Source organism: Pseudopipra pipra, chromosome 3 (assembly GCF_036250125.1).
Source record: "Pseudopipra pipra isolate bDixPip1 chromosome 3, bDixPip1.hap1, whole genome shotgun sequence".
Lineage (NCBI taxonomy): Eukaryota > Metazoa > Chordata > Aves > Passeriformes > Pipridae > Pseudopipra > Pseudopipra pipra.
The window spans coordinates 39,239,535-39,251,929 of record NC_087551.1 but is presented as its reverse complement, the minus strand read 5'-3'; the positions used below and the strand labels follow the sequence as shown (position 1 = coordinate 39,251,929).

General features: G+C 35.1%; 1 protein-coding gene across 4 annotated transcripts in view; it reads left to right on the top strand.

The window, feature by feature from the left end:
- The window catches only part of RYR2 (ryanodine receptor 2), a 394,356-nt gene that overhangs the window by 197,530 nt on the left and 184,431 nt on the right, over nucleotides 1–12,395 (top strand). For all 4 annotated transcript variants that reach the window (XM_064648733.1, XM_064648734.1, XM_064648732.1 and 1 more), the window contains 4 exons: nucleotides 3,671–3,835; nucleotides 5,212–5,333; nucleotides 8,226–8,409; nucleotides 9,056–9,191. In XM_064648733.1, coding sequence (XP_064504803.1) covers nucleotides 3,671–3,835; nucleotides 5,212–5,333; nucleotides 8,226–8,409; nucleotides 9,056–9,191 — 607 coding nt within the window. The remainder of the gene's footprint in view (nucleotides 1–3,670; nucleotides 3,836–5,211; nucleotides 5,334–8,225; nucleotides 8,410–9,055; nucleotides 9,192–12,395) is intronic.

Genomic DNA, 12,395 nt, shown 5'->3' with positions numbered 1-12,395 from the left:
AATAGGCAAAAACAAATAAGGGAGAAGAAAGTGTTAAAGACTAGGTTCCTTCAGGCATGTGAGTAAATAATAACTTCAATTCCTAAATAAAAAGCAGCTTTCAATGTTTGCGGAGAAAATATTGAAAATATATCCCCTGTAAGTCTGAAGATTCAGATGCAAATGTAAAGGCTTATCATTTATTATTGTTTTACCCTTATTATTTGCAAGGGCTCATCATCTTAAACATATTAGCTTCCCAGTACTGCATTTAAAAAGTAAGCCAGAAGAGAACTAGAAAACTGAAGCCTTTCAAACATCTGAATTCAAAAAATATTTTTCTTTTTTTTTGCTCTTGTGGTCTCGCTTCACTCAGCACAGGATGTCCACAGATATCTACAATTTATCCCCCAAACATGTGTCTCTTTTATAGACTTGAGTTTATAGTGATCAAGTTTTGAGTATTTTTTTTTCTCTCTTCCATTTGCTCAATGTTGATTCATTTTAATAGAAAGCATTGGTTTAATGTCACTCTCCCACTGAAATAAGGTAATTTTACCAATTTAGAATTGTTTATATATTTTGTACCTAGTCCGCTTTTTCTGTCTGTAGTATTTTCCAATGGACAGAAATATATCAATTTAAATAAAATTTTATGGCTTGTATTTTTGTCTTCAGATTTTTCTTAAAAAAAAAAGTCATAGAATATATATTAATATCAGCTTAAAAAGCAGTAATGAATTAGCTTCTTGCAACCAGTGAGATCTTTTAGAATATCAGTCCTGACTAAAAGTATGCCACAAAAGTTATAGGTTGGGTTGGATGACAAGAGGTAAAGTTGAAAGGACAGGCCTTAATCATGGGAATCCATTTTGGAATGTTATAAGAAATTAAACAGAAGCATTAGAGTGAAATAACACATTTAAGGTGAGGCTTCATAGAATAATTTTTTCAACAGTAAGATGAAACCATTTTAAATGATTTTGTTCGTTTAGCCCACAACAAAAGTGTGAAGATTGTTCACAAACTATACAAACTATTTATAAAGAGCACATCCTTCTGAAGAAAATCTGGCATATTGTTCATTAAATCTGTTCATTTCCAATTCACTCTTGTTGCTTTGCATTACAGACTGTTGCAAAACCCACTTGTTTGTTCCAGTGTAATAAATGAAGATTTTTGATCCTTGTTTAGAAAAAGTATATGGTCTGAGAATGGGTCTAGAATGGGTGTAGACTGCAATAAAACTTAAGGTTTGCTGTGTAAAAATGCAGTAGGAAGAATTAACAGATGGTTAAGTAATGACAGGTTACATATGTGGTAAGTGTGTAGGAGGCTGGAAACTAGCATAATTTGATACCTCTACCAATGTGCAATTATTAATTGGTGACGTGGTGATTTCTGATGTTTTTCAGATCCTAATTTTCACTGGTGAACAGTATTTTACAGTGGATAATAGATTGATTTATTACATCTACTTTCTCTACTGTACTACCTACTGTTTATTGACATAAAACTAGCATTCCATTAAAATCTTCCCCTTTATAAACAATTTGTGGTTCCTGTTCACTTCCCCAAAAATCTCAATGTCCCCAAATAAATGCTCTAATGCCTGCTGCCCCAGATCACCCTCTAGTCTTCCATTTCTATCCTATATTTAGTCGAGTTTTTACACTATGCTTTCCTGGCTACTATATTTTTTTGCAGGAAAGAGATTATGGGATTGAATTCAATCTGGACTCTAAGTCTACACATAAAGGTGTTAGTGTACTTATGTTGCTGAGAACAGAGATCTTGTTTGACAAATTATTGGCACTGCAATTTTTATGCTGAGTAAATTTAATGTTAATTCTATGAAGATTTCAATATCAAAAAAACCCTAAAACCACAAAAAAACCAAAAACCCCCTTGTTCCTGCCAGTGAATTTTAAACAAAGTATGGAATAAGATTTTAAATAAATAATCCCTCATGTTATTTACAGTGTTTTATGAGAAAATTTGTGAATCCTTATATTCATACCTTAAAAAATTAGTTGTGAGACTTGAAAAAGGAAAATCTTACAATGTAAAAGTACAGTGCATTCACACAGGTTCACACTATCTTGTAGTTATGAATAGAATTTGAAGGACTAGAGCTTGAAATCAGGCTGTCTTTTTCTTCATACAATAGTGGGACCTAACTTAATTTTTCTTGTATCATCATTTGTTTGCAATGTCATATTATAAGTAGCTTTTCAATTTCCAACTGTCATGACACTCAGGTTATTTGTGCTAGCTTTTGAAAGAATTGAATGCAACACTTAGAGAAATGCTATGAACAAAATAATGAATTAATAATGAAATAGAAGCACACAATAACTCAGTTATTGGCATCAGATTACTAATAATTCAGTTATTAGCATGTATCAAATGGACAAGATTTTAATAAGAATTTCAACACTTAAGGAATCAGCCATTTACGTGGTATTAAAATTAACATCTGTATCCAGAAACAATCCGAAAAAAACCTGCATTGATGAATGTTTTATATCTGAAAGCTTAAAGTTATGAAAAGTAATCACAAATTTTACTTCATAATGCTTCAGAATGCATTCATAATTGTAGACTGAAAATCTGATTACAGGACATCTCCCTTTATTTAAGAAATGCTTTTAAAAATGCAGACAATGATCTCTAATTTGTCTGTTCATTTAAAGAAATTAATCTTCGTCATCTTTTACTGTGAAACTGCCTTCCCACATTGCCAAGGCACATGTGTATGGTGTAATTATTCTTCTACTCTTTCCTGATTGTAGAAAGGTGGAACAAGTAGAAGTTTTTGTCTCACTATTTGTAACATTACTCTGATTAGCTGAAGGAAGATGCTTGTCGTCTACTGCTATCAGGAGAAGCAGAGAATGTTGAAGCTGTATTTGCTTCATTGAATGTACAGTGGAATAGGCATATCAATGTACACATTGAATGTACAGTGGAATAGGCATATCAGTCAGTTGAACCATATGTTTTTGGAGACATGGATGATCTGTTGTGAAGCAGGATGCATGGGCTATTTGTCTTATAAACTGATGTCTGTGGGGAAGGAGTTGGTTCTTAGAAGAGCTAGGTGTTGGGGAAACACCTCCGATTACCATCACAAACTATAGTATTGTTTGGGATACTACATTTCCTCTCCTGAAGCAACTGCTGTCATGCCATTCTTAGTTTGCAGACTAGTGACAAACACACAGAAATGGATTGCTTTTCTCAGGAAATACTGAGCCTGCTGTTGGGCAGTGATAGGTTAAAGGCCATCTCTCAGTGACAGTTGGATGGTGCTCATCTTTTCCAGGTTGGAAAAAAACCCCCAAATTCCCAAGAAAAAGCTTATGAAGGTTAATGCCTGGTTCAGCTAGGGGAGTCAAAGTATTTGGGGTTGTTTTGTAAGCTTTTATGTTTCAATAATGACATACTGTCAATTATGATCCTAGTTCTTTCTATGCAGGTGAAATGAATAAGTGAGGTTTTTGTGTTGATGGGATTTCTCTCTCTGTGTCTTTAATTAGAGTTTTTCTCATTTTTTTGATAATTAATTGAAAGAAGGATTTCAAATATTCTTTTAGGTCCTGTTTTGGACAACTGCCTGGTATTTAATGTTTTATGCAAATATTAACATGTTAGTTATTGTTCATGTATACATTTTTGTCTTCTTCAGGAAAAGCTGGACATAGGGACAAGAAAAGAGGTGGATGGAATGGGAGCACCTGAAATAAAGTATGGAGATTCAATATGCTTTATACAACATGTAGATACAGGCCTATGGCTAACGTACCAGTCTGCTGATGCAAAGTCTGTAAGAATGGGTTCTGTGCAGCGAAAGGTAAGACTCTAAATAGGAATCCATTTCATTCAGTCACAGTTTGATAGGGTGGGTGGGGGTAGGAAATGAAGGGAACTATATGAAACAACTAATTTCTGGGTTTCAAATATTTTAAGCATGCCTTAGCATGCTTACCATGTGAAAGGTTGGGTTTCTTTTCAGTCACATATTGAAAAAAGTTAAGTGATGTGCTGAATTTTTAAACTGAAAGGCAAACAAAGTGCATGTGTCAGCCTCTAGACATTAACCTACAAACATTGATAAATCTGGATATACTTGATTTCAAATTAAATATTAGTAACAGCCTATAGAATGTGCTAAAATTCCTTTCTTCAGTGTAATTTGGACTGAGGATGCTTTTAGTTCAAAGTACTTCTTTCCACATTGTAAGTGTATCACTTTTTGATCTGGAATGTTCAAGTCTTGAGCCCTGAAAGATTTCTTTTATGGAATAATAATAGCCAAGCAGAATGCTAGCTCAGCATCATAAAGTAGGAAAAATATTATTTTACTTTACACTGTAGTATTTTCCATAACTGTTTTACATACCAGAACTACAAAGCTGGAGCAAAGGACATACCTTATAATTTTATATATAAAATTTGTCTGTATCGTATGTGTGTATAAATATAAATGCATATATATTCTATAAAATTCTATAAAGGTAATATTTAGGAAACAGTTTCTATACGTGTAAAATTTTAGTGATTATAATACTAACAAAATTATCAATCATAATAATTGTAATACCTAAATAATTCTGAAATAATTCAAAATAAGTTACCTTACTAAATAATTTAGTAATGCAAGTCTTATAAATTGCATGTGTGTGTTTATACATGTACCTGTATGGAAAAAACTTGTTACCATAAATGGTTTAAAATATTTATGTAGATTGGATTGAATACCTTCAGAACCATTATAACTAAACATGAAAAACTGTAAGTTATTGGAAATCACTCAAAGCATTCACTCAGAGAAAAGAAGGCCAATAACACTCTTAGAAAACAGAACCAGTAAAGAATACCTGCTATGACCATGTCTGCTTTAGGGGTTTGCTGCTTTTAACATTGATAAAAACAAACAGCAAGCAAAACCCCTTAGATTTTTTTTTTTTTTTTTTTTTTTTAAATAAAATATACTGTTTACAAAAGCTGTGGCTTGGAGATTATTATGGCACTGAACCTGCTGGCTCAGTAAAGTCTGTCCTTGGAAATGAGGAACTAAAACATGGATTTATCTGTTTTTAATCAAATAGTTGTTTCTGTATATGACTTCATCATTTCCTAGCCTTCCTTACTGTGTGAGTTTTCAAACATCTTATTTGTAAATAATGTTTCATTTTGCAATGACTGCTCCTTATTTTTGTTTTGCAGGCAATAATGCACCATGAAGGTCACATGGATGATGGTTTAACACTGTCTAGATCTCAGAATGAAGAATCCCGTACAGCACGTGTCATCCGTAGTACTGTCTTCCTTTTCAACAGGTTTATAAGGTATGCTTTTAAAATTGTTTTTATCTTTTTTTTTCTCTTCTATTTTATTCAAAGTGGCCATTAACACAACAGTGAGCAATTTAGCCTTCAGAAAAAAAAAAAAGATGAATGCCTCTCAAAGCAGACTTTGTCAATTCTTTATGTGTTATCAGCAGATAAGGGCATTGAGAGATACAGGTCAGATTCTTTTCTCTGTCTTCTAATACCAGTTTATCGTTCAATCTTGATTTAAATGCATAACATACTGAAAATGCAAACAAACCGTAAAAGAGAGGTTTTTCCTTTCCAACATTTGCTTTAAGTCATGTGGTGCATCATTTAGCTTTTCCTTTTCTAAGTATAGTTTTTAAGAGTTCTCTTCCTTCAACAGCCTGGAAGAAGGAGATAATCGTATGACTACAGATTTGTTAAAAACACAAATATACTGAAGAAATTCATAGTCTCAAGAAAATTTTTTCTTAAAAATTATACCTTCTTTCTACCTTCCCATTACATTTTGCTTACTTGTTCCCTTTTAATGCTATTTTTTCTTTAATATTTTGAAACATTGAAAAATGTGTTATTTTATAGTAATTAGCCATTTTAAAATCCTGTCAGATTTATGCAATTTGTATTTATCTTCCTATTCCAAATCTCCTCCTAAATAACACTGATAAAATACTAATTCTCAATTGCTTCTAATTTCAGTACTTGATGAAAGGCCCATTCATCAGTGTAGCTTGTATTAGAAAAAGAATGATAAGCAATAAGACTATATAGAATGATAACAGTTTCATAAGAATTCATTTGTGACAAGAAAAAAACAGTGTGGGAGGTGGTGACCTGAAGCAACTATGTCATAAATCGTTGCACAGCCAAAGACATACAGATGTCAATTTGTTGAAAAACATTTAACAAGGTACTTAAATAACAACAGAGAAAATCATCTATCAGGAGAATTGCCTCCTGTATGACATTTAAAATACAAAAGAAATGTAAGCCCTAGGTCACTTCCGAAATAATACAGCTTCTTAGAAGCTTCTAAGAATGCCATAAAAGATAAGGACAGAGAAAGGGAATTTAATGATAAGGTTTCGCAAATTAAGGTATTGCTAAATTACAGTGGAGATTTTTGTGGATTGCACAGGGAGCCCAAGGTAGTGTTTAACAGTTAAGTGTTGGCAGGATGTTACTCCAAGAAGAAAAAGCTGAATTGGAGAGGATGAAAATCATTCTTCTAAGTGTTCTTTCCCACGAAGACAGTAGAAAAATTGCACTTTGGATAACGGGTTCAGAATAAAAATTAAATTTTAAAGATAACTTCTGTAGCTATCCTTTTGAAACATTGCATTTATTGTAAGAGATTTGAAAAATGAAACCAGCCACACAAAAAACCCGAACCAAATATCAAATAACAAGCATATCACCCCCACCCCCACCCTGTCCCAAATATTTTATCTTAATGCAGCAAGAAGCAGAGTATGAAATGAGGCTTGTGCTCCATATCATGGCCAGGAGATGAATCCTGGGAGCAAGCCAGGTGTTGTACAGCTCAGGAGAAAGGATTGGCAAGGGCAGTCGTGGGTTAGGTTGCTGGGAACCTTTGGTGCCTTCAAGGAAAGAAAAGAGAGGGAGATGGGTATGAGGCTGAGTGAGTGACTGTATGGGCATGGTGGGCTGCTCTGCTCTGTTTATGCTGATCTAAAGACCACCAGTGAACACAAAAAGGACCTCGTTGCTGCATAATTGGGCTTTACTAAAAAATAAGCTAGCAAAATAACTGTCTTACAATGGCAGAATGCAGAATAAGTCATAAGAGAAATCATATGCCAAATAATCCCACTCTTCCCTGCTGTGTGCCACCAGGGTGGGCCCTTCTGCTCAGGGCTGCTTCTCTCCCAGCACTTTGGGCCCTGGCTGGATACTGCAGAGCTTCGAGATCTCCAGACCTTTCCTTCTTCCTAGAGCATGGGTGTTATTTTCCCAAGCCCTCTTCACCCCAGTTTCTCTCTCTCATGGCTCCTCCTGCTCCTTGCAGGAGGTTCTTGAGGGCCTCCTGCAGCCCTTGCTGGGGCAGACCCCCTGCCCACCATCATCTTCCTGACGGATGTGCAAGGGATGTGCAAGGGAAAGCCCTCGCCTTCCACTTGCTGCATAGTGCTGGTGAGGTCTCGCCTGTGTTTCAATAAAGATGAGCTTTAAATGGAGGAGAGAGTTATATCAGGGGTCTGGAAAGCCCAGCACTGAGGGAAAATTGGATTATGGAGTTTGTTGGGGGTTCAGCTCAGCCAGGGCAGGTGCAACATGTTAGAGGACAGTCAGCCCTCCACTTCTAGGAGAAATTGATCATAGACTACTGCAAGGCCAATCGGAAACTGGGTATTAAGGAAACAAAAAGGCTAATGGATTGCTGGGATGGAGTGTGCGGAAGTGCTGAGTCTTCAGCACTGAAGAAGGCTTAAGAACAGGTTAGAGATGTGTTTGAGAGCCTCCATGGGCTATCCAGACCCTCTGAACTGCTCTGTTTAACTTCAGAGACCAGAACTGGTTTCTTTAACTTCTGTCCATTCCAGCTTCATGATGCTTTGTACGGATTTACAGTAACTTCTCTTTTTCTTTTCCTCTGCCTCTGAAACTACTACATGTGTAGATAGAATATGAAAGTGTTTTCTGGATTTCAAAAAAAAATACAAGAGAAACAACGTTTTTGATGCTTTTAGGTTATATTTGGGAAAGGAGGGGTGGATTATTAAGTAGAGAATGGGCAGACATATATAATTTTTGAGGAGTTACTTGGCTGTCAGAAAATGATTCAAGCTTTGGCATCTAAACAAACTTAGCTTTTAAATAAATAAAGAGTTTGAACGATAAATTAATTTTTCAATATTCAGGAGACTTTGCATCTTTTTATAGGGGCCTTGATGCTCTCAGCAAAAAAGTAAAGTCTTCCACCGTCGATTTGCCTATTGAGTCAGTCAGTCTGAGCCTTCAGGACTTGATTGGCTACTTTCACCCTCCTGATGAACATTTGGAGCATGAAAACAAACAAAATAGGCTCCGAGCACTGAAGAACCGCCAGAACCTCTTCCAAGAAGAGGTAGTTCTTTCAGTTTTACTCCTGATTTTCCACCATGTTATCTGCAAGTATTCTTTCACAATATCTGTAGTGTTGCTATCTAATGTGGAGTATGATTACATTGTTTTGATTTTTTTTATCCTGTAAGACTCAAACTATTTGCTATATTTATAATCTCTCTAGATGTGTTGATTTTCCTATTTATTTAAAGAAATTCATTTAAGGCCTTGCTTCCTTTTTCTTTTTTAAAAAAGAAATTCATGCTCTGAATTCTAACCATAATTTTCTTCTTATGTGTGAATTAGTTTCTTTAGTTATAGTTTAATCTCTTGATGCAGAAGGATGTTTTGGTTTAATAAGCATGCTTTAAGTATCTTGTTTAATATTATCTGTTATTTCTTTGGCAGTGATAGTTGCCTATAATTTTTCAGATGCCTAAATGTCTTCAAGAATAGAAAATTGTCTAAAATTATACCTTTTTTGTTTTAATTTGACCATACTAAATGATAGGTTTTTATTATCACAGCCAAGGAAAACTTTCCATAGGGATTGCTTGTTTGACTTCATGTATATATTCTTGTGTTTTGCATATGCTATCCTTCATGTTGTGTTTTCTTAGATTTCTGTAAACTTTTTTTGTTTGCACCTAAAAAATACTTTTTTTTAGGGTATGATCAACCTTGTTCTTGAATGTATTGATCGCTTGAATGTATACAGCAGTGCAGCTCATTTTGCAGATGTAGCTGGGAAGGAAGCTGGAGAAGCATGGAAATCTATTCTGAATTCTTTGTATGAATTACTAGGTAAGACATAGTATGCGTTGTTGTTTTAGTTCAAAATAATAAAGAATAAAGAAACCCATACCTGTTTTATTTTAGAAGAATTTCCCCTGTGTAGAACTTTATGATACAAATTAAAGATGATTTTTGAATTTTCAGGTCCTTGCATGTGCTTAAGAATAACATACACCGAAAACACTCATATATTGTAAATTTTATGATAATATTTATAATGAAAAATAGTGAGTTTCTGACTTGAATGATTGGCTACTTTTTCATATCATCATATTGCTTCTGTATCTTGTATACAATCCAAAAATGTGTGAACAAAATATATGTAAATACATCTTTCTTATGTTAAGGAGACATGACTATGGTCAGATTTGTAGAAGTCTATGATTTTTCACACATCTGCCTGCAGAACTGCAGCATATATCTAAACTTCTATAACCAAGAACTCTCCTATTAGTCAGCAATGACGAGTGACTCCAGCATTATACTAGTATATGGTATGCCATGGAAAGGTATACTCATGTCAAATCTAGTCATTAAGTTCTTGTCCACCTGCAGTCACTGAAAATCTTACAATACCTCCTGCAATTTTATTTGCATACGTTACTTATGTTCAGTTATGAATCATTATATAGAGTTATTAATCCCCTATGTAAGCTGCCTGGATATTAACCCCTGCTGAGTTCCTAATTGTCTACAAAAGGAAATTTTGCTGCCCAAGAGACTTTGTCCATTCTTTTCTCCTCTGTCAGTAGGTTTTCTTGTTGCCATAACTAAGCCTAAACATTAATAGTAACATTGACCTTAAGTGACTGAGGACAGTAAGGTGTCCGTGTCATTAAGCAGTCCTTTGTGCAGGCTGCATACATGTCGCTATTCTGCTTTCTTTCTGTAACACACTAGCTCTGATGTGTGGGCCTGCTTGCCTTTAAACTTGCACATGTCTTGTCAAAAGCTCAAGTTTGGACAAAGTCCTCTTGCAGGATTGTTATCTTACTTTCTAATAAAACCTGAAGCATTTTGTGTATAATTTATACTAAATCTCACTCCTGAAAAAATTATTATTGAAAAGGTGTACAAGTAATGTTACTTTTTGCATAAATTCCATTTAAAACTCCATAACTAAATATATAGTTTGTAAAATGAAGTGAATCAAGTTGTTAGGAAGTGCCCAGGTGAATGTAGTGTGGATATTACTAATTGGCTTTTTTGTAGGTATGCATTGTGAAACATGGTCGCATACTAGTTTTTCTATAGGACCCATTCCTTATTTAGGGCTCATTTATTACTAGGACTTAAAATACTTAGTTTTCTCTGCACTACTTTGTGTGTGGCATTGAACCTAATTTATTGTGAGCCTTTTAATTCATGTTTGGAAAACATTATCTTGAGGTTCTTTTGTGCCATTTATAATTAGTAATCTCAATAATTAGAATTATTAGTAAGTGTCTGTTGGAAACTTCTGTAATAAGGCAAATCAAAGGTATTATCTCTCATTCGGTCAGAGGAACAGATACAGAGAGAAATTTAGGTAAAAAGACTTTACCAATGCTACTTCCCAAATTAAGAGCTGTGGGATCTGACCTTTTTTTTTCAGAATATTCAGCAGTATTTCAGGTGTGCAAGGCATACTGAAAACTTGCATTCCTCCAAATTCAGAGGCACAGGAAATGGAATTTTCATTGCATGCCTCACTTGACATAAATTCTTCTTACTACCCTACAGCAAAGTGAGACAACAGAGGCAGGAGTTCTGTATATAACACTGTCACAAAGCTTTCCCATAATGGAAGTAGTTTTATTGTCTTGCGTTCTTGCAAAAGAAAATAATCTTAGGGGGAAAAAAGGATATCCAGTATATGATGGACAGCCCTTCATAAAAGAAACAAGATGCTTCTGTCTGATCCACTGCCTTTATTGTTGGAGTAAATAGGAGCTGACACAGTAAATGGCACTGAGACAACCAGAAGCCTTTTCCTGTGATCTCTCAGAGCAAAGAAAGAGCTAGCTGAACAGTGGCTGCTGTCCCCTAACCACAGGCTTTTGGAGTAGGTGGTTCCTCTAACTGTGATTCTAGGTGAGAAGCTGCTGAGATCTACCACCTCTATATTGTTGAAGATTGCAGCATAATGCAGCCCAGGCTGCAAGGGTGACCAAAAAAGCACTTCCTAACATTGGATTGGTAGATTTTATAAACATCATAAGGCAATTTTTATGTTTTTAGTTTTGGTTTTCATGCAAAGATTTCATTGCAAGATAAATACACCCTTTATACACCTCTCTCCAGTTGTGTAACTTGCAGCACAGTGAAAAGTCAGTGAAATCAGCATGTAAGTCAAAAGTGGGACTGAAACTTGACATACATCAGACTACTTTGATTTCAGCTTAGAGTAATTTGTATTAATGGTACACTGTTGTCCTTTGTACTATAATTTTATATGAAGAACCTTTTCAGAGGTAGATGGGAGTTTTTGCCATTGGATTTATGATGCTTGATGATTGAGAGATTTTATGACTTGACAACATGAATTATATTGTAGGCTCTTGAGAGGAGTGTCCAGATCCTTTTCCTCTGTTTTTTTTTTTTTTTTTCTCATGTGTCTTTTGTTTTTCAAGGCAGTATAGGCCTTTCTAACGTTTGTTTGCATGTTACAGTTCCATTATCTTTGCCAATTTCTTATCTTCATTCAGAGCTCTGGTATCTGCTGTAGAAAATGTTTCTTGCTGTTTTCTCTGTATTTCAACAAAACAAAATAGAATCACAGAATGTGTAAGGTTGGAAGGGACCTCTGATGGGGTCATCTGGTATAGTGTCCCTACTCAGGCATGGTCTTCCTATAACATATTGCACAGGATTGAGTACAGACAGATTTTGAATATCTCCAGGGAGGGAGACATCACAACCTCCCTGGACAATCTGTTGTTCCAGTGCACAGTCACCAACACAGTAAAGTTCTTCCTCGTGTTCAGGTGGAACTTCCTGTGCATCAGTTTCTTCCATGATCTCATGGTCACTGTAGCCAAGCCTGTCCCAACCTTTACGTCTCTAACTTGTACAACCCTGAGATAAAAAGATCATTTAGAAGGAACATCAGTAAAAGTTTTATGTCTTAATCTATCTTTCAACTCATATGCCCATTAAGTAATGTGAACCTGCTTTAGGCTTTTTTCCTTTCTTTTTTTGTTTTTTAAGGGTGATTATTTTGTCTATACTAAT